A 23,367-nucleotide genomic window follows, 5' to 3' on the forward strand; every position below is an offset into this window, starting at 1 on the left:
CTGAAATCCCTTTCAAGATACATTTCAGCAGGATCAACTCCAAAGGTTGTTCTGGAATATATGTGCACAGATAAGATGACCACCCTCTTTCCAAATGCTTTTGTTGCTTTGCACATACTTCTAACACTTCCTGTAACAGCTGCCAGTGGAGAACGCAGCTTCTCCAAGCTGAAGTTAATAAAATCACATCTATGCTCCACAATGACACAGGAGAGGGTGGTCGGCATTGCAACCATCTCAATAGAGCATGAGCTGGCCCAGACTGTGGACCTTCAGGAAGCAGTTCAAATCTTTGCAACCAAGAAGGCACAGAAAGCACCACTTTGATTTTCAAACAGATAAAAATGCCAGTGCTTACTAGGCAGACAAGAAAAGTTACATTTGCTGTTCAGGTGTTTGAAAGTTAAGTGTTACTTAAAATGTTTGAACAAGGCATTTTAAGTTGTTAGTTCTTCTTTATTGGGGTAGGTAGCAGAGCAGTACCATGAGAGGAGTAGAACAAGAAGAAGGCAGAATTGAGACCTTTCAAAGTTTTGGGCCAAGCGAGGGGGGAAAGGGGCATCATTTGAGCTCCCCGACTCAGGTGCCAAAATGTTGTGGGCTGGCCCTGTGAAGCACAACTGATCAGTGGAAGATCTACCACTGGAGCATCTGGGTCTTTGCTAAAAAATCCATATCCAGAGTTTGGAGACAAAGAATTAACAATTTACATCCTACTCCTTCACTGAGCTCTGTAAAGGTGAACCTTTGCACCCATGAAGAGTGCACTGCAATACTGTTGTGCAAAGGATAAAATCCATTACTTTGGGCATTGCTTCAAGTGTGTTAAAGTTCTTTTTAGTCAAGACCTCTGCTTCCTCTTGAGGCAAGGGAAGAACACCACCCTCTGAACAGCACTCATCCTTCTCAGAACTTTCTAGAACTGTGTGGCAACGAAAAGCCAGAGGCTGCCAGCCCTGCTCCACTAGTCTGAGTTGAATCTGGATAGAGCTTGGAATTGGGTGATGAGAAGGCCTGGTAACCTCACCAATGTAGATTCCTCACACACAGCATTAAGGAATTCCATCAGAGCTGGGATTAGTTGGGAAAAAAGTGGGAGCACTGTGTCTCTACCATCTAACTATTCTGTTCCCGGTGTGTGCCTTTGCACATCGCAGGAGGAACGGGATAGCCTACCCAATGTCTATTTATGCTGAGATTACATCTTTTGGGGGTCTCATATCCAGAGGCGTAAGTAAGCCAGTACGGTAACGTATGGCGTACCGGTAAGAAGGTATGGCGACTGCACCAGCAGGGCTGCTGAAGGGGGAGGAGCCAAAAGGGGCAGCTGCCCTGGGGCACGATGATTTAAAAGGGTCCGGGGCTCCCAGCAGCAGCCGGAGCCCCAAGCCCATTAAATCACCACCACGGCTCCAGGGCTGCTGGCCGCTGCCACTACCACAGGGCTCCGGCACCGATTTAAAGGGCCTGAGGCTCCCAGTCGCTGCTGCCGCATCAGCAGGCGGAGCCCCAGGCCCTTTAAATTGCCGACGGGGCCCAGACAGTGCGGGCCAGGCAGCGCTGAAGGGCTGGCTGGGGGAATCTGGCCCCAGCCCTGCCCCTTCTGCCCGAGGCCCTGCCCCTTCCGGGGGCCCAGAGCCACCCCCGCCTTGCCCAGGACCCCGGCCACCCTGCATACCGGTAAGTCCATTAAGTTACTTTTTAACCCCTGCTCCTATCCCTCTTGGGAAAGTGTGACTATCCCACAGAGCAACCGAGGCAGGAGCGGCTCACTGAAGAATGGACTGGCTGACCCTTTGATGACTTCAGCACCTTATGCATGACAAAAATCCTGTCATGTCTGACCGTGAGGTAACAGATAACAGAGAGAAAGAGCAGGCGATCACAATGCACATACCGGCAACAATGTAATCAGCTACTGCCTAATTTCCAGAGCTCCTCCCAGAAACTGTATTTTCAAAAATCTTAACCCTAGTTTACTATTTTGTGCAGTTTAACATGGGAAATGAATGTTTACCTTTTGGTTGTTGTGTTCAAAGAGGCGGCAGAGGAATATTTATAAACAGCATCACAAATATCTACTATCCCACTAACTCAGGCCAAGTAAAATATCAGTTTTTTTATAATCATATTTGTACAGTACAGGCAAACAGATTTTGTGGCTGAGCTGGTAAATTATACAGCTGTTCTGCAAGGCCTTTTTTATTCCATTTTTAAAACAATTTTATTTTAAATATAAAATAATTTCATAATAGCATTTCTGTTCCTGTTAGGTTCTGTAAAGCCCTGTTTAAAAACAAATCACTTATGGCCAGACAGTAATACCCTTACTCACTTTTGAATAATATATTCCTGCACAAGTAGTCCCACTGACTTTCATTGGTCTATCTGTCATATACGTCACAATTCAGCATGTGTCAAGGCATCACAATCTGGCTCCTAATATAATGCCGGAAATTAGGAAATTTAAATTATTTGGCTATTTTTAATGAGTGGTCTCATTTCACTGTATGGTTTGACAATCAAATGATTCCACACTGAAGTAAGTACACTACTACTGTTCATTTGAATATGCTATGTGAGTAATTTTTTATTAATTTGCTAGACCACAAAGTTATATTTTCATATTTATAATGCATTAAAGCTGCTTCATGTTAATTCAACAAATAGTCTTAAACATCTTGGATTTCATTTTACATTTGAAAGTTTATTCACTTTTCGGATACTCTTCAAAGTTCTTTAGACTCTTCGTTTTCAGTAAACAAAGGCATCTTAATCTTGACTTCCACGTGAAAAATCTTACATTTTGAAAGACTCTCTCTCAAAGTATTAATTCTATCCTTAGGAAAAATGCATGTCTTATTCCACAGATTAGTAAACACAGGAATAAAATACATAAAAATGGTAAGCTATTAATCTTTTTAGAAAATTAATCTTCACTATTAATAAGAAACAGAAAAAAAATTCCTCCTAGAAGATAAAATAAATGAATTTCAATTATGGGGTTGTTCTGTCCAGATCCTCATCCCGGTTCACGGTTCATTATTGTCTTGCATTCTAAGTAAATAAGCCTCAAAAGAATGAGGCTCTGATCCTGCACCATTAAAGTCAATGGGAGCTTTACCACTGACTTCGATGAGCATAGGCTCAAGCTTTGAGTCAGTGGTCAGAAGAAAATTCTGACTCACGTGCCCAATAGAGGTCTAAATCTCCTCTCTCACGTACAAACTATGAGAGACTCTGTATTTGCTATCAAAGTATATGCTGGTCACACAGTCTTTGCTCTAAAGAGTTCACAGTCTAAGAATAAGAAAACAAGCAATGTATTACAGGTGAAGGAAAGGGATAAAAACATATTATACTTGATTTTTTTTTCCCCTATAAACAATGTCAATTATACCCAGCTGGTCCTCTCCAATTTTTATTTGCTGGCAATGACTATAGACATCACAGTCAAAGTGGGTCCTGAAGAGGGATTTGAAGAGAGGACAGGGGTATTATGGACAAATTCAGGTAAAGCAGTCAAATGCAAGTTTCTATCTATCAGAGTAACATATGAATGGACACAAGACTCCCAATGTGTAGCAAACACTACTAATTTAGTTTCGGTGGGCCAGAATGTAAATCTTTAAGTGTAAATACAAGACTGTAAAAAACTTGAATCGTTCAAGTTGTGTATCCTTCCCAGGATTTTTGCTTTAAAAATAAATAAATAAATAAAAAATAACCACCATGCTACCCAGCAGAAGATCTCACAACCTTAGCTTGCTCAGGCCATTCAATGTCTGAATCACCTTTCCCTTCATCTTTTGAGATTTACTTGTGAATATTTGTGTAGCTAAAGTTAAGAGTTAGAGAAAAATATTTTATATTCTGTTGAAATATTTGAAATTAATTGATTTGAAAGGAATATTTGTAAAGTTTCAGGAAATGACTGTATGATTTCGATCCATCCAGCACCTCAACTTTGTATTTCACTAGAAAGAGCATAAACTACATATAACTTGAAATCACAAAAAAAGTATTTCATTAAAACAATAACTAAATAAATGGATTTTGTTAATACATTTTCAGATTGCATCCTGTGTAATGTTAGTTTTCTGGGTTTAGGATCTCAGATGTTTCAAATCATGGCAATTTGCTATGAAGAACTGGTAAACATTGTATAGTCAATTTCTAACATAAAAAGTTTTTTATATATATACATATACATATATATATATATATATACACACACACACACACACACACACACTATAATGGAGCCTGGGGACCCAGTTATGATATGGGCAATCCAAGGTTTTAGCTTGGTTGCAGTGACACAGTAAAATTCTGTTCCAATTAGAAATTACAATTGTTATCACTTGATCCCCTGATTCTGTTATAACTGTGTTGTAGAGTGGGTGAGCAGTTCTGTAGTATTTTAGTGAAAGTGTTTTTGAAATGGGAAAAATGTTTGAATAGTAGCTAAGCATGTGAAATAGCTAGTTTTCAGGATATTGTATATAGCTCCATGTTTATCAGCATAATGATGGCAAAAATTCTCACTGCAGTCTCTAGAACACATTACAAGGGTAAAGCTAGGAAAATCTTTCACAATACCAAAACCCAATATTAATGCAAGTTATACCACAACTTCAAAAAACAAACACTGAAACTGATTAAAAGTACAGTGAAACAACATTTAGGTTGAAACAGATACCTTCACATAACAGCAATAGAGTTCAGAGTTAAATCTGTGATGCTTCATACATAACTCAGCAAAAGACTACACTGTATATAGAGGTATATTCTTATACTGATGTAAAGAAGAGATGCTTATAAATTCTTATGACCTAATATGAGGATGTATTCCAAAATGTGCAGAATCACCCATTGCTCTGAATCTCTTGTACCATGGGTCTTAATTGGCTGAGCTAATGACAGAGTTGTAACTACAATTCTGAATGTCCTGGCTTTTGTAAGCTCCAAACATAAAAGTATTTAGTTAATGCTGGTTTCTTAAACACTACAAGAAAAGTAATAAATGTTTCCAGTAAAGGTTCCTGACACTGAATAAATACATTTTCAAATTATTTAAGGATCATGTATTACACACACAAAAGAAAAACAAAGTCAAATCAATTGATAATAAAAGTTTTACTAATTTTTGTGAGATTCTAAATTGTAGCCAGATCTGTTATATAATTTGGAACTATAATAAAATGAAAAAAGTGGTATTAGCTGTCCTTAACTGTTATCTGAAAACCTAGCTAACATTTTGTAGAATTATTTTAAATAAATCTGTTAACTGTTCTCTGAGGGTTATATCCAGTTTGTATGCATGGCTGCTCTCTAAGGATAGATACTGTATAAACTACAAACTTTTTACTCCTAAAAAAATTAATGAGAGGCATAATTTAGCATGATTCTTGCTTCAAATTATTTTCTTTTAGTCTGAATCTTGCTTAGTAGAAAGATAACAGAATATATTTCTTTTTAATAAAACTTCCCCCAAAGGACATTCAAAAATAAAAAACTCTTCCAAACCCCGGAGGTCATTACTGAACAAGCTGTATGAAAGGGCAGATTGACTAGCCTCATTTTTTGGAGGGGATAAAGAGAAGTTATTTTCATGGGTACCTAAAGGTAAAGTAAGAATAGAAATGGGAAGAAAAGAGAGATAGAAATATGTGAAGAAAGGGTATGAGAAGAGGAAAGTAGTTAAGCAGAAGTATTGAATGTCTAGAGAGAAAGGTAAGAATGTAAGCTTTAATATGTCCATATCTTTTATTCAAGTTTTTGCTTAATGGGTTGCTGTTTAGTTTAGTCAGAGATGGTTACTTCTGCTTTTGGTTAAAAGTAGTTAAAACTGTATTTTTATTAAAAGAAAGCTCTGTTTAAAATTTCAGAATAATTTCTATCTGTATTATATAATAATAAATGCCATCTCTTTAAAACAATGTAGGTAAAAATTCTGAAATGTATTTAATACCAGGAAGAAGACATTCTCAGAAAAAGCAAACTGGAATACCATATTTTCTTCCCCATACACCCACCACGTAACACTTAACAGTTCTTCCTCCTCCTGTTCATTTAAGCCTCATTCAGCTCTCATCCCAGTTTGACCTCATATTGGATCTTACTTTGGCTAGTTCACTCCATTTCCTCTTAAAACCAAGCAACCAGGCTTCTCTTCTAAAATTTCTTTCCACTCCCATTTCCCTTGTTACTCTTGGAACATATGCAGGTCACTCATGACAGCATCCCTTTGTGTCCTTGTCATGATCCCCTAGATGTAGCATTCACAAGCATTCCCCAAACGGCCCTGTTTTGGACACATATAGGGATCTTGTTTTTCATTAATGCAAAAACATACATATGTAGAATGAAGAAAAAACAGAATATAAAGTGTCTATTGTAGCAAAGATCTACTGTCAATAGGTCATGCAGTTCCTCTCCCTTGTGGCAGAATATTGCTCCCTATAGTGCGCATTTTCTGCTGGTCTGATAAGAATTATATTATGTTCTTTATTAGTTTTGAGGAACCATTAATAGGTTTTATACTGTACTTTCCTGAAGCAACAAAATTGGCTTCTATATCGATACCAGGTTTTTTTTAAATATTACTTGATGTGACCCAGGGACCTCTTGGGATCTACTGGCAGAGGGCATGGGGGTGCATAAGGTCACAAGGATTCCCTGGGTCTGGTCTCTATAGTTTGTCAAAGAGTGTCATGTAAAGTCTCTACTGAAAGCCTGAGTCACACCGATCATCATAATCATTGCAAAATAGATAGATAATATGCAAGGAGTTTTATATATATATATATATATATATATACACACACACACACACTGAAAATTATGCTCTTAAGGTAGAGGTGGGCAAACTACAGCTTGCTGGCCACATCTGGCCTGTGGGACCGTCCTGCCTGAGCTCCTGGCCGGGGAGGCTAGTCCCCAGCCCCCCCCCCCCCCCCCCCGCTGTTCCCCCTCTCCCACAGCCTCAATGTGCTGCACTGCCAGTGCTCTGGCCCGCCAGTCCTGCCGGACAGCGTGGCTGGCTCTGGCATGATAAGGGAGGGGGAGCGGGAGGTTCTGGGGGCCAGTCAGGGGACAGGGAGTGGTTGGATGGGGTGGAGGTTGGGTGGGGGGGCGGTCAGGGAACGGGGAGGCTGGATAGGCGTCGGAGTCCCGGGGTGCCTGTTAGGGGGAAGGGGCGGTTGGATGGGGGTGGGGTCCCGGGGGAGTGGTTAGGGGCAGGGGTCCTGGGAGGGGGGCGATCAGGGGACAAGGAGCAGGGGGGGTTGGATGGGTCAGGGATTCTGAGCGGGAAGTGGGAGAGGGCGGATGGAGGTGGGTACCAGGCTGTTTGGGGAGACACAGCCTTCCCTACCCGGCCCTCTATATAGTTTTGCAGCTCTGATGTGGACCTCGGGCCAGAAAGTTTGCCCACCCCGTCTTAAGGTCTGTGAGCTGGGGGGCTGGTCACCAGAAAGCGATAAGCATCTCCTGCCTCAAAGAAACTTGCTTATCTACCTGTCTGGCTATATGTAAATTGAGCATTGCATACTTCACAATGAATGTCTATTGACAGCCTGAACAAAATGCAAATCCAGTAATTGCAAAGTCACCGGGGAGATTCTATATAGCAAAAAAAAAAAAAAAAAAACAAACAGCAGGGGTTACCCTGTTTACAAGTGAAGACAGTGGATGGTTAGAACGGTATCTGGGGGTGCAGATTACACCCAGGTATCTTTCAGCTAAGGGGCAAGCAGCCAGCTGGCTTGTCTTATGAACACAGGATCACAGACCATCTGGCTTTTAAACAATGGGAGACACACTTTTGGATGGGCTATGCTTTGTAAGACAGAAGAAATGTCTTGTTAAGTTTAGGCTCCAGAAAGCATGTTAACTTTTATTGTACATGTAACCATTTGATACAATTAACTCTACTTGGTTCTTCTCAAATCTTTGTTCTTTATTAAATAAACTTGTACTTGTTTTCAATACAAACAAATCTAAATGGTGCTATTTGAGTGGAACCAAGATCCTGAGGTGAAACTGGCAAACTGGTGCGTACTATTTCTTTGGGAGTAGTGGATCTGTGAATTCTGAGATAAATACTATCAGGAATTGTGTCATTGTGTGTGTGAGACTTTAACTTCCCAGACATAGATTGGAGAACAAGTACTACTAATACTGGTAGGGCCCACTTACTCCTGGATGTGATATAAGTCAGTTTCCTTCATCAAATCATCACTGAACCAACAAGAAGGGATGCAATTTTAGATTTGGTTTTGTTAAGTAGTGAGGGCATCATAGCACAGCTGGTCATAGGAAATAACCTTGGATTGACTGATCACAAGATGATTCAGTTTAAATTAAATGGAAAGATAATCAAAACCAGGTCATCAAGAACATTTTTTTATTTCAAAAGGGCAGATTTTGGGAAACTAAGGGAATTAAAGAAGTCACCTGGACTAAAGAGGTCAAGGGCTTCAATGTGGAGGAGGCTTACAATTTCTTTTAAATCAACTATACACTAATTATCTTTAAATTTGCATCCCAAGCAAGGGGGAAAAATCTTGTAGGAAAAGACTCCAGAGCTGTCTGGATGAATAATTATCTCAAAAAGGTTACTAGGAGTAAGCTGAAAGCCCATAGCAAATGGAAAAAGATTGATCAGTGAAGAAAGCTATATCTTGGAGGTTAGAAATTGTATAAAGTGAGAATTGCTAAAAGCCAGGCTGAATTAGTTCTTGCCAAAGAAATGAATATAAGTAGTAAGAGGTTTTTTCGTTATATACATAAAAATAGAATGAAGAAGGATGAGGTCTGTGTGCAGTGTGGATAGGGAGAAGATTAAAGGTAATCTAAGTATGCCCCAAAACTAAATTAATACAATGTCTCTGTTTTCAATAAGGATGATAATATGGAACATGAGTACGAAGGCAGGATGGCTGATAGAAATGAGTGCATACAAATAGGTATGACCACAACAGAGGTGGAAGAAAAACTTGAAGAGTTTAATGCTCTCAAATCGGGGGGACCAGACAATTTCCACCCCAAAATACTGAAAAAAATGGCACATGAGATTGCAAATTCTCTAGTAGCAAGGATTTTAAATAAATCTATTTGGGGTAGTACTGCATGACTGGAGAATAGCTAATGTCGTACCTATGCTTATGGGCATTTACAGCTCTGTTAGTCTGATCTCGGTAGTATGCAAGATTTTAGAACAAATTGCAAAGGAAAGAATAATTAAATGTATGGAGGTAAACAGAAAAGGAGATGTAATGCAAGATGGGTTTACCAGGGTATAGACTGTGCCAGTGTGATGGGATGTTTATCACACATCAGTTCTGAAAGGGATAAGGAAGCTGAGAAAGAAGGGCCAATTAATGTGAAATGCTGCACATGCAAGGATGAGGCTGGAGAAGCAACCCATGACTGGAAGATGAAGCTTAGCTCAGTAGGTGTTGCCTGGGCTAGTATAAAGCCAGGAAGATGGCAACTGAAATGGTTTCAGTGAGGAAGACTGTGCACAGAAATGGAATGAAACTCAATAGTACAAAGTGCAAGGTTATGCATTTAAGCTTTAATAGGAAGAATTTCTATAAAAAGCTGTTGGCTCATCAGTTGTGACAGATAAGAAAAGTGACCTGAGTGTGTTGGTCAATCACAGAATGACTGAGTCACCAATGTGATGCAGCTGCAAAAAAAGGCAAATGTGATCCTAAGATGGATCATGGCATCTTCAGTACAGATACAGACATATTAATACCATTGTACAAGGCACTGGTAAGAACTAATTTGGAATATGGCATAGAATTCTGGTTGCCCATGTTCCAGTTTGAATTCATCTTTCTAGAACAGGTGCAGAGAAGAGCTAAAGGATGATTCGGGGAATGTAGGGCCTGTGTTATGAGAGGGGACTGGAAGAGCTTGGCTTGTTTTAGCCTAATGAAAAGAAGGCTGAAAAGGGAACCACAGAGGATTAAGAGCTATTTAAGCTAAAGGACAATGTTGGCACAAGAACAAAATGGGTATAAACTGCTTGTGACCAAATTCAGGCTGGAAACTAGAAGAAGGTTAGAAACCTTCAGAGGAGTGAGATTCTGGAACAGCCTCCCAATAGGAGTTGTGGGTGCAAACACCTTAGTTTTGAGAGAGAGAGAGATGGATAAATTTATGAATGGGATTATATGATAGGGTTGCATGTGATGGTGGGGGCAGGGCTTGGCAGCTCTGGGGGTCCCTTCTGATTTATGTCTTATGCCCCTCAAATCTCAAGCTTCAGGGCTTCAACCTGCCAATTGCAAGGATCAGGAAGGGATTTCCACACACTCCTCACCCATCAATGTATTCTCTTTTTTTTTGTTTTTTGTCTCCTTCCTCTAAAAGATCAGAGATGGCCATGGCTGGAGATGGGGGACAAGACAGGGTGGGCCAGTACTCTGAGGTAGCACTGAGGATTCTTTCTCTCATGGGCTTAGCTAGCTGGTTCTTGCTCACATGCTTAGGGTATAACTGATCATCATATGTGGGGTTGGAAAGGAATTTTCCCCCAGGTCAGACCTGCAGTGACCTAGGGTTTTTGCCTTCCTCTGCAGCATGGGATGTGGGTTATTTGCAGGAATTATCTGGGTATTTCTCCCTTAATCAATTCCCTGCCATTTCAGGAGACTCTGGCATTGGTGCATCTCGGTACTGCCTAGTCTCTACCTGTGGCACACAACAGTTTAGTCTCTTCTGGGCTGTAATACTTCAGTCTAATTTCAGTTGTTGGGTTTAGTGTGTGGGTGCTGGGTGGTGTTTGTGACCTGTGATATTCAGGAGATCAAACTAGATGATCTGGTTGTCCACTTTGGCCTTAAACTCTATGATAATAGCTAACAGGCTCTCATCTTAAATACCAAAAAGTTTTTGGAAATATTTACCATCTCTATAGGCAATGTAAATGTCTTAAGAAAAGGATCAAAATCTGGCACCTGCAGCACCCAGACTGTAGTTTCTCTATTCCACAGCCTAATAAGTGAACAAAACACAATGAGCCTAGATCTACACTGACTTCTCAAGAGATATCAGAATGGTGTGACTATTATTTTCACGACTTTTGCTAATGAGCATTTTGGCGTTTTTCAGGATTTGGAGCTTTTCAAATATCCCACCTCTTCAGCTGGTACATAATGACATTTCTTTTGTATATATGGCATAAAAGAAAGCAAAGGTATTGAAGTTTCTTTACCTGTTGTGCTCCATCGCCACTAACAATAGGGGCAGGTAGAAGAGGAATTTCACTACTTATAATCTGAGTAGTATCCAGTAGTGGCGGGTGTTCTGCCATCATTGATGGTACATTAATTCACAGGATCACCTGTAAAGAAAAACTACCAAAATTACATAATGTACATATTATATATTTTAATACATGAAGACGGATTTCATAGTAAGTATCCTTTAAAATAGTCTTCAGTGTTAAAAAGTAAAGTTAACAATTAAATGCACCAGTATAAATATTTTTCATAACACATCTCAAAGGACCTTTCCATAAATATGACTTTAAGGTTATTTTGAAATGCTAGCACAGTGGCTCTCAAGCAGGGGTACATGTACCACTGGGGGCACTCAAAGGCCTTCCAAGGGGTATGCAACTCATCTAGATAATAGTTTCTCAACCTAGGGCTTGCAGCCCATGGGGAGGAGGGGATTATGGGATGGGTTTGGGGGGCTTGCAAGTGCAGTGTTGGCATTAGGGGGTGGCAAGCAGGGCAATTGCACAGAGTCCCACACCACCGGGAGCACACAAAGCTAAGTTACATGCTTCAGCCCCGTGTAGCAGGGCTTCAGCTTTAGACAAGTCCCACAAGTGAAAAAACAGTCTCAAGGATCACACTGAAACGTAAGTACAACATTTATATTCCAATACATTTATTTTATAATTATATGATAAAAATGAGGAAGTAAGCAATTTTTCAGTAATAGTGTGCTGTGACACTTTTGTGTTTCTATGTTTGATTTTGTAAGCTGGTTTTATGTGAGGTGAAACTTGGGGTAGGCAAGACAAATCAGACTCCTGAAAGGGATACAGTAGTCTGGAAAGGTTGAAAACCGTTGTGCTAGTGTAACCCACAATTATACTCTATAGTAGGGGTGGGCAAACTTTTTGGCCCGAGGGCCACATCGGGATGCGAAACTGTATGGAGAGCCGGTAGGGAAGGCTGTGCACATGTCCCCAAACAGCCTGGCCCCCGCCCCCTATTCAACCCCTCCCACTTCCCACCCGACTGCCCCCCTCAGAACCCCACCCTCAATCCAACCCACCCTGCCTGCTCCTTGTCCCCTGACCGCCACATCCCGGGACCCCCACCCCTAACCGCCCCCTGGGGTTTTTCGCCTTCCTCTGCAGTGTGGGGCACGGGTCACCTGCAGAAGGATTCTCTGCACCTTGAAGTCTTTAAACCACGAGTTGAGGACTTCAATAGCTGAGACATAGGTCATGGGTTTGTTAAAGGAGTGGATGGGTGAGATTCTGTGGCCTGCGTTGTGCAGGAGGTCAGACTAGATGATCATAATGGTCCCTTCTATTACCAGCAGGACAGTGGGGTGGGAGGAGGTATTGTTTCATGGTCTCTGTGTGTATATAATGTCTTCTGCAGTTTCCACAGTATGCATCCGATGAAGTGAGCTGTAGCTCACGAAAGCTTATGCTCAAATAAATTGGTTAGTCTCTAAGGTGCCACAAGTACTCCTTTTCTTTTTGCGAATACAGACTAACACGGCTGTTACTCTGAAACCTTCTGACCTTAAAGTCTATGAGACTCCCCCCCATCTAACCCTCCTCCGTTCCCCCCCAAACCTCTACCCTATCCAACTGCCCCCTGTTCCCCATCCCCTGACCACCCCCGCACCTCCGCCCCACCCAACCGCCCCCTGCTCCCTGACTACCCCCCAGGACCTCCTGCCCCTTATCCAACCCCCCCCCCAGCCCCAACCCCCTTACTATGCTACTCAGAGCAGCATGTCTGACAGCCATGCCGCCCAGCCAGAGCTAGACACACCGCCACGCTGCCCTGCAGGAGCGTGCATCCCCGCCGCCCAGACCGCTGCCCGCGTGGCGGCATAACTCCAGGGGAGGGGCTGCGGCTAGCCTCCCCGGCTGGGACCTCAGGGGCCGGGCAGGACAGTCCCGCGGGCTGGATGGGGCCTGCAGGCCATAGTTTGCCCGTCTCTGCTCTTTAGGTCTCTGGCCCCCTCTGGTGGCTGAATCACAAGGGTTTATGAGTTCACTGCAGCCTCTGAGCCAACAGATGGTCAGCCTTTTAAGTCAGTCAGTAGAGACTAATGGTTTTAGACCCAGAGGTCCAAGATTTAATCCTCACTGTTCACAACTCATCTAAGGGAACTGTGTTACATTAGAAAGGCTTGAAAGTGCACAAATGTCTAGCATTGTTATGAACAAATGCACTGGTACAATTTGATCTAATGTCAATTCATTATTATTATTATTTATTTTATTACTGTCGCACCTAGGTGCCCTAGTTATGGACCATGGCCCTGCTGTCCTAGGTGCTGTATAAATACAGAACAAAAAGATGGTTCCTGCCCACGGTCAAGTTTACAATCGAAATATAAAATAAAAGACAACAGCTGGATACAGTCAGTTGGGGGAGTGCAGGGAAATAAGACAATATTGGTCAACATGATTCCATTGTTTAGTGGTCTCAGCATACCCATCACCTAAATGTTGCCAATATTTTTTAGGTATCACAGAAAAGGAGGGGTTTGAATGAGGTAGCTTTGCAGATATTTACAGGGAACTCCTTTCAGGCCTGAGGGGCAGCACAGGAGAAAATTCGAAGGTGCTTGTTTGAAAATTTAACAAGTGGGCAATAAAGGATGGCATCATGGATGCAAGAGTTGACATCTTGATCGCCAATGAGATATTATAGGTAGGGTGGGGGACAGGCCAGGGGTTTGAAAGTGAAGACGAACAGCTTATATTTGATGTGTCAGGATAGTGGGGGCCACTGGAGGGATGCAGAGAGGTGGCATGGTCAAAGTGGTGGGCTAGAAAGATCATCTTTATACCAGCATTCTGAACATATAGGAGTAGGGAAACAGTGCACTTATCAAGGCCAGAAAAAAGGATGTTGCAATAATTGAGACACAAGATAAGAGCCTAGACAAGAGGTTTAGATGAGTGGATAGACAGGAAAGGCCATATATTAGAGGTGTTATCCAGAAAGGAATCTATAAGATTTAGATGTAGCCTGGATGAGAGGACGTCAAAGAGAATGACAGACAGCATGGTGGTGGTATCCACAGTAATCAAGAAAGAAGGTAGCAGGAAGCGTTCTAGGGGGCACATTAAGAGCTCTATTTTATCCATGTTTAATCTTGAGTTGACAGGTAGACATCCATGAGGAGATGTCAGAGAGCTGGACCAAGATTTTAATTTGTACAGAAGATAACAGGAGTTATCTGAAGTGAAGGTCCACACAGTTGATGATAGTTAAATTCGAGTCTGGAGATGAGATTACCCAGAGATAAAGTTTAGAGGGAGAAGAAAAGAGGACCAAGGACAGCGCCCTATGGAACACCCACAGAAAGTTGGAGGTGGGATGAGGAGTACCCTCTGAAGGACACGATGAAGGAATGATTTGAAAAGCAGGATAAGAACCAAGAGAGGGACAGAATCACAGAAGCCAAAGGAGAAATTTTTTTGAAAAAGGAACATTTTCAGTGCCTTCGAAGGTGGCTGACAGGTCAAGGAGAATAAAGACGGAGTATTGGTTCTGAACTTTGGCTAGGAAGAATTAATTAGAAGTCACTGATGAGAGCAGTTTCAGTGGAGAGCAAGGGGCAAAAACCAGATTAGAGAGGGTCCTTTATAAAACTGAAGGAAAGCAACTTCTGATAGAATGTTCAATGAGCTTAGAGATAAACGGAGATGAGGCAGTAGTTAAAGAGGCAAGTGGGGTCAAGGGTGGGCTTTTTTAAAGTGGGAGAAAATAAAGTGTGTTTGTATTGTGAGGAGAAAGACAGCAGAGAATGAGAGGTTAATGAGAAGAGGAAGGTAGGAAGGAGACTGGGTGCAAGGGAGATCAAGAGATGGGATGGGTTGTGGTCACTGGGATAAGTTGAGGGACCAGAGGAGAACAGATAACTTCTGCGTCTGTGACAAGGAGAAGGGAAGAATGGTAGGAAGGGGAATGGAAGGCAGGCTGAAAAGGAGGGGGAAAGTTGCATCGTATTTTGTCAGTTTTCTTTTTGAAATCAGTGAGATCCTATGTGGAGAGAAGCAAATGGAGGAAAAGGTTTGCGAAGGTATTCAAAGGTGGCTGGGAAGGAGGGCATATGATTCAGTTAAGTTGGAGAGGTAGAGTTGTTTATCTAGGAAGATGGCAGAAGAGAAGCAGGAGAGAACAAATCTGTAGTGGAGGAAATCAGCCTGGTCATGGGATTTTTGCCAGAAACTCTTTACAGAGTGAAAGCAGGAGCAAGGCTGGGGGTTGGCAGGACAGACCTTGCGATGGGAGAGAGGGGTAAAAATCAGAGTGGAGAAGAGCAAAGCTTGGAGTGAATCAACAGCCATAACAATTTAAGAAAGGAAAAAAGAGCAAAGGAGAAGTTATCTATGTTGGTGGATTGGAAGTCACAGGAAGGCTGAGTAACAGGATGTAAAGGAGGATGCGGGGGGAGATGCTGAAAGCGACCTGGTGATGGTTGGAGTGGGGGAACTCAACAACTGAGAGACAAGAGAGAGTGCAGTGCTTTGTGAAGACCATGTCAAGTGAATGGCCCTTTTGGTGGCGAGTGGGACAGTTGAACCAAGGCTGTAAGTTGAATGGAGAGATGAGGACAAGGAAACATGCAGCTAAGGGGTCAGCTGGATCATGAACATGGAAAATGAAGTCAGCAAGGATGAGGAAGAGGAAAAAGAGAGAGAGAGAGGTCAAAATCAAAGAGAAAGGCTGATAGGGATGGGATGAACTGGGTGGATGGTTGATGACAGCAACATTGAGGGGGAGAGGGATGAAGAGTCAGAGTCACTTTTATTTAAAAAAGGAAAAAAAGAGTGGAAAAAGGAGAAATGAGGGGTTGGAAGCTTCAGGAATGGGACAGGAGAAGCCCAACACCCCAACCATGGTCTGATCAAGGGCTGGGAGTGTGGTAGAAGGAGAGTCCTCTGTAAGAGAGGGCAGCTGCAGGGGCAGTCAGATGATGGGATCCAAGTCACAGAACTAGGAGCTGAAGGAACTAAGATATGAAGAGGTTGTGGATAGTGGTCTTCTTTTTAGAGAAGACGTGGGCATTCCAGAGATAGGAGGAGGAGGAGAAGGAGAAAAGAGTGGGCAAGGAAGGGAATGGGCCTGAGGTTAGAAATGGTGGCATGAGGGGGTGAAAGTCATGGCAGGGACGTGTGTGGGAGGCAGACGATAGAAGGAGGGCAAGGATTAGGGCAAATGTCAGCAGAGATAGTGGCACAAAAGAGTGTGGATGTAGGCACTGGGTTTATGCTGGTGGGAGGAGGGGGGAAACTGGGCTGGAGAAGGGAAAAGGACCAGCTGGTGGGAATTGTGCAAGGGTGAGTAACAAGGATAGGGAAATGCAGGCACTGGGGGGGGGGGGAATGAAGGAGAAGGAAAATGGATGCTGTAATGAAGACGGGAGTGGTGAGAACCATGAGTGAGTGGCAGATTAATATAATTTTTAAAAAAGGGGAACTGAAGAAATGCTGTTAGGCAAGGAATTTGAGATCTTTGAAAAGTGACTCTGGTAGCTTTGATCACCAATCTGCATTATTAATGTAATCCTTTAAACTATAGAGTTTATTTTTCTTAATATTAGCAGAGCATATTGAACATACTTGTAAGTTAATGTGTAAAAATTTTTGCAATCAATTAGAACAATTCTTTAAAACAAGCTGGCACAGAAACAAAGCAAAAGTTTAAAAGTTTAATACATTTTTTGGACGATTGAGAGAGAATAATTAAATTAAGATGTTTAAAATTAAACCTCAATTAAGTGCAAATTTTAAAAACTTCCACAAAATGGTGCCCCTTTCCATGATGTTTGTTAGAAATGTGACCATACAACAAGCACAATGATAAAATACACTGTGCCTCTTCCCTAGTACTGTAGATGGGATAGCTGCACAGAGTAGAACAGGTGCTCAGTACAGTCCTACAGCTCAACTGCTAATGGTCTATTTAGGTGTCATGCGATCTTGCCTGACCAAATCCTTAGAGCTCACTAAACATCAGAGCGTCCTTCTGCAGTTTGTCAGGGTAGTCCTTCTCTTCTCAAAACCCCCAAAATAAACTCCCCTAACAAGAAACACCTCACAGAAGAACACAATAATACAAAAAGGACAGGGGCAAGAATCAAGTATTTGTTTAAACACTAACAATCACTCATGCATGTAATAATACAGATAGAATCAGGTCTGAGCAGATGTTTTTGTGTTGACCACCTACTAATTACCAGGGAGAACAGAAGACACTCCCCTTCCCTTCTGTTGGAGACACACCCCTCTATGTAATTGATGATTATTTTAAATTTTGAAACCACTGTTCCTATTCAGAAATTGGGCTGGGTCTTAATTTATATTCTGCAGAATTCGAACAAGATTTCTCTGTGGTTTCAATTAGGTCAGAAATACCACAAGGATATTTTTCTTGTAATAGTCTTATACATTTAAGTCACTACCCATTTGCAATGAGGGCAGGCAGGCAAGAGGGATATCACATACATCCCCACAAATATAAATAAGCACCCAAACATTGTTGTGGGTGGTTCTCTTTGCTAGAAAAAAAAACATTTTTTCTTTGTTTCAACCTTGAAATTGATGAGTGTGTAAATTTTCTAAATAGAGTCTCAAATACTTAAAGCAAGGAAGTAATTTGCAGAGTAGGCTTAATTGCAAGGTAGCCTATTTCCCCTTGTTTTTTCCTACCCCCCCCCCACCCCCCTCAGACATTCTTGTTAAACCCTGGATTTGTGCTGGAAATGGCCCACCTTGATTATCATACACAATGTAAGGAGAGTGGTCACTTTGGATAAGCTATTACCAGCAGGAGAGTGAGTTTGTGTGTGTGGGGGGGGGGGGTGAGAAAACCTGGATTTGTGCTGGAAATGGCCCACCTTGATTATCATACACATTGTAAGGAGAGTGATCACTTTAGATAAGCTATTACCAGCAGGAGAGTGGGGTGGGAGGAGGTATTTTTTCATGCTTTGTGTGTATATAATAAGATCTTCTAAACTTTCCACAGTATGCATCTGATGAAGTGAGCTGTAGCTCACGAAAGCTTATGCTCAAATAAATTGGTTAGTCTCTAAGGTGCCACAACTACTCCTTTTCAATTTGGAGATGGTCAGCCCTGGTGTCGTGACCCTTTAATGGCTCCTTTACAGCAGGTAAATCCCACGACAACTGATAGAGTACACCGGCACAACAAAGGAAACCTACAACCCATTATCAACCATATCATTAAGGCTAGTGGCTTGCTATGGTAACGATACACAAAAAGTCTGACGATAGGGCAAAAAATAAAAGGTGACAGTCATGATGAATGCTTAATTAAGGGGAAAAAATGCTATCACCAAAGTCCTTGGTCCATTATTTTAACTAGAACTTATGAGTGTCAAGTACCAGTGGAGTAGAGTGTAGAATTCTTCTTCAGTTGTATGTTTGTTTTATACTGAATAATGTCAATGCAGGGCAGTCCTGTATATGTGACTTATTTTATTAATGTAATGTTGGTGTGTATATAATAATCTGATGTTTCATGAAAACTCTGACATTTATACAGTAGAGGTGTTACAGCAATGAAAAGTTAGAAATTTAAGACTACTGCATCTTGGAACTGTGTGTTATTAGGCCTGATTTTTAAAACTAATGTAGCTTGTCGTTAAGATTGTATCGCTGTATTTCAAAAATTATTTAAAATTTTGAACAACACTAACCTAGCTTTGGAATCAAATATATACATGTGATGGGTTGGACCTCCCCCCCAATCCGGGATGCCATCTACTGTACTGGGGTTTCACTGACCCTCTCCTGCTCCACCAGCCTGGATTCCCTTTCCCTGTTTTGCTGAATTAGGCTCTCCGGCCTCTTGTACCACACACAGGTAGGGCCACACCCAGCTGCAGACAAAGACTGAAGTCAGCTCTGTGTCAGAGGACTCACCCAGCACTCACGTGCACACCCCTTTTGGGAGATAAGCCCAAAGGGATATTGTCTTGTGCTGTATAGAAAAATCTGCATAGCACAAGCTCATAAAAATTCACCCTCTTCCTCATTGTGAGGAGAGATATGCACACTTTCTTGCCCTCCCCGCCCCAGTTAGAAATTGCATAAACTGGATTTAATAAAACACAAAACTAATTTATGAACTATAAAAAGCAGATTTTAAGTGGTTAAAGGGATAGCAAACAGAACAAAGCAGATTACTAAGCAAAAAAAACCACGCAAACTAAGCTTGATTAACTAAAGAAATTGGCTACAAGTAGCAATTTCTCACCCTAAGTATCGTCACAGGCAGATTACAAAGTGTCTTGAAAGTCAGCTGCACTGGTCTGCAGCTTGAAACTTCGGGTATTATTACTCAAAAGCTAGATGTCCTTCCAGCCTGGGCTCAACTCTGATCCCCCCAAGTTTCAGTTCTTGCTTCTAGATGTTTTTCAGTGTCTCTTTGGGTGGGGAGGCAGAGGAGAACCATGATGATATCACTCCCCTACCTTATGTAGCATTTGTGTATGGCGAAAACCCTTTGTCTTCCTATGGAAAAACACTGGCATTCCAATGGGGGATGGGAGAGGTCCAGTGCCAGGTGACTCAGTCACACGTCTCAGCAGGGTCATAGCAGCCATTACTCGTAGCCTGTCTGGAGCATCCACAGGAAGACTAAGCTCTTTCACAGCCCATTGTCTTTTGCTGATGGGCCATCAGCCCTGTCGGGTTTTGCATTGTTGTACCTGAAGGGCTAGTTGCGGGAGTCACCCAAAGTAGCACATTTGAAATACAAATACATGGTCAATATTTCTAACTTCAGATACAGAAATGATACAGGCATACAAATTGGATAATCACATTTGGTAAATTATAACCTTTCCAATGATATCTCACATGAGCCATCTTGCATAAAGTATTTCTCGGTTATGCCATATCCATATCATAAGCATATTTCCATAAAGAATATGGAATGTAACATCACAATACAAAAATTAAATTGAATTAAAAAACCCACACTACGTTAGCATATTTTTAAATGAGCAGGAAATGCACAAAATTATTCAAGATTTATTTTATAAAAATAAAACACACACCTCCCTCCTAATAAGCCTTGATTAGAGTGTGTCAATATTTGAGGTCATCACAACTAACTCATACTTTCTGCTATATAGGAAGTAGACAAACAATGCTTATTCTCCAATATCTATCTACTCAAAGAGCACCTCAGATAGACTCAAAAGACTTTCAGAAGCAAGCAACCATAGAATCATAGAATCATAGAATATCAGGGTTGGAAGGGACCCCTGAAGGTCATCTAGTCCAACCCCCTGCTCGAAGCAGGACCAATTCCCAGTTAAATCATCCCAGCCAAGGCTTTGTCAAGCCTGACTTTAAAAACTTCCAAGGAAGGAGATTCCACCACCTCCCTAGGCAACGCATTCCAGTGTTTCACCACCCTCTTAGTGAAAAAGTTTTTCCTAATATCCAATCTAAACCTCCCCCACTGCAACTTGAGGCCATTACTCCTCGTTCTGTCATCTGCTACCATTGAGAACAGTCTAGAGCCATCCTCTTTGGAACCCCCTTTCAGGTAGTTGAAAGCAGCTATCAAATCCCCCCTCATTCTTCTCTTCTGCAGGCTAAACAATCCCAGCTCCCTCAGCCTCTCCTCATAAGTCATGTGTTCTAGACCCCTAATCATTTTTGTTGCCCTTCGCTGGACTCTCTCCAATTTATCCACATCCTTCTTGTAGTGTGGGGCCCAAAACTGGACACAGTACTCCAGATGAGGCCTTACCAATGTCGAATAGAGGGGGACGATCACGTCCCTCGATCTGCTCGCTATGCCCCTACTTATACATCCCAAAATGCCATTGGCCTTCTTGGCAACAAGGGCACACTGCTGACTCATATCCAGCTTCTCGTCCACTGTCACCCCTAGGTCCTTTTCTGCAGAACTGCTGCCTAGCCATTCGGTCCCTAGTCTGTAGCGGTGCATTGGATTCTTCCGTCCTAAGTGCAGGACCCTGCACTTATCCTTATTGAACCTCATCAGATTTCTTTTGGCCCAATCCTCCAATTTGTCTAGGTCCTTCTGTATCCTATCCCTCCCCTCCAGCGTATCTACCACTCCTCCCAGTTTAGTATCATCCGCAAATTTGCTGAGAGTGCAATCCACACCATCCTCCAGATCATTTATGAAGATATTGAACAAAACCGGCCCCAGGACAGACCCCTGGGGCACTCCACTTCACACCGGCTGCCAACTAGACATGGAGCCATTGATCACTACCCGTTGAGCCCGACAATCTAGCCAGCTTTCTACCCACCCTATAGTGCATTCATCCAGCCCATACTTCCTTAACTTGCTGACAAGAATACTGTGGGAGACCGTGTCAAAAGCTTTGCTAAAGTCAAGAAACAATACATCCACTGCTTTCCCTTCATCCACAGAACCAGTAATCTCATGATAAAAGGCGATTAGATTAGTCAGGCATGACCTTCCCTTGGTGAATCCATGCTGGCTGTTCCTGATCACTTTCCTCTCATGCAAGTACTTCAAGATTGATTCTTTGAGGACCTGCTCCATGATTTTTCCAGGGACTGAGGTGAGGCTGACTGGCCTGTAGTTCCCAGGATCCTCCTTCTTCCCTTTTTTAAAGATTGGCACTACATAAGCCTTTTTCCAGTCATCCGGGACTTCCCCGGTTCGCCACGAGTTTTCAAAGATAATGGCCAATGGCTCTGCAATCACAGCCGCCAATTCCTTCAGCACCATCATCCTTACCATTGTGCTGACAGTAGATTCTAATAATCTGAGGAGAAACATAACGAGGAATGGTTTCATTTGGGTTTTTTTTCCTGCTTCTAGGTTATCCAGCTAACTTAGCCTTCCCGTTTTATCAATGTTAGTTTAAACTTCTTCCAACACAGGCTATGTCTTCTGTATCGTGAGGTACAACAGTACTGATCTTCATTATTAACAGCATATTTAATACAATTTCCTTTCAGTTCACTTCAAGTTTGTCTTTGTTAGTATCAAACGAGGGAAAAGCTCTTACTTTAACATGAGAATTGACAAAGACAGCTTAATGGCTCTCAACCCTCTACAGCTAAATAATGGAGATACTTATTTGACCAACTGAAAAGACGTTATGCAACCTACAATACAAAAACAGATTTGTTGTCCAAAAAACCAATACAACTGACCATTTTAATTTATTTACTCCTCCCGGGCTGAAACTCTGTTATAAATTTGCTCTGGGTTTAAGTTGGAATACAGAGCTGTAAGCATACAGAACCCTTATGGGGAAAAAAAGCTGAGAGCAGCAACTGTGGAGTAGCTAGTGCACGATGACATTCAGTGCAAATTAAAGTTTAGGGGGGTCTGTAAGTAGTTAGTGCAGAGTGGCTAGTACATTTTAAATTCACATCCTAGCTTACACCGCACTAAACTCCCCAAGTAGACAAGCCCTATACCTAGGGCCCTACTAAATTCGTGGCCATGAAAAACATGTCACGGACCGTGAAATCTGGTCTTGTGTGCTTTTACCCTATACTATACAGATTTCACAGAGGAGACCAGCGTTTCTCAAATTGGGGGTCCTGACCCAAAAGAGAGTTGCAGGGGGTTATTTTGGGGGGTTGCCACCCTTACTTCTGTGCTGCCTTCAGAGCTGGGCAGCTGGAGAGAGGTGGCTATTGGCCAGGTGCCCAGCTCTCAAGGCAGCGCCCCACCAGCAGCAGCACAGAAGTAAAGGTGGCAATACCATACCATGCCATCCTTCTGTGCTGGTGGTGGTGGTGGATCTGCCTTCAGAGCTGCGCTCCCTGCCAGCAGCCACCGCTCTCCAACTGCCCAGCGCTGAAGGCAACGCCACCGCCAGCAGCAGCAGTGCAGAAGTAAGGGTAGCAGTACTGCAATCCCCCTCGCCCCAATTACAACACCAGGAAATTTCAGATTTAAATAGTTGAAATCGTGACATTTACAATTTTTAAAATCCTATGACCATGAAACTGACCAAAGTAGACCATGAATATGGTAGGGCCCTGCTATACCTAGATGGTCTAACACCTTCTCTTCCCACTGAAGCAGCTTACCTACTATTTTTGCTGTCATGTCAGCAGCACAGGTC

General features: G+C 42.3%; 1 protein-coding gene across 2 annotated transcripts in view; it reads right to left on the reverse strand.

Annotated features, from left to right (window-relative positions):
- FNDC3A (fibronectin type III domain containing 3A) overlaps positions 1-23,367 on the reverse strand; it is a 214,672-nt gene that overhangs the window by 174,968 nt on the left and 16,337 nt on the right. For both annotated transcript variants that reach the window (XM_077811423.1, XM_077811422.1), the window contains exon 2: positions 11,234-11,362. In XM_077811423.1, the coding sequence (XP_077667549.1) occupies positions 11,234-11,335 (102 nt within the window). In that variant the 5' untranslated portion in view covers positions 11,336-11,362. The remainder of the gene's footprint in view (positions 1-11,233; positions 11,363-23,367) is intronic.

This window comes from Eretmochelys imbricata, chromosome 1 (assembly GCF_965152235.1).
Source record: "Eretmochelys imbricata isolate rEreImb1 chromosome 1, rEreImb1.hap1, whole genome shotgun sequence".
In the NCBI taxonomy this organism is placed as follows: Eukaryota; Metazoa; Chordata; order Testudines; family Cheloniidae; genus Eretmochelys; species Eretmochelys imbricata.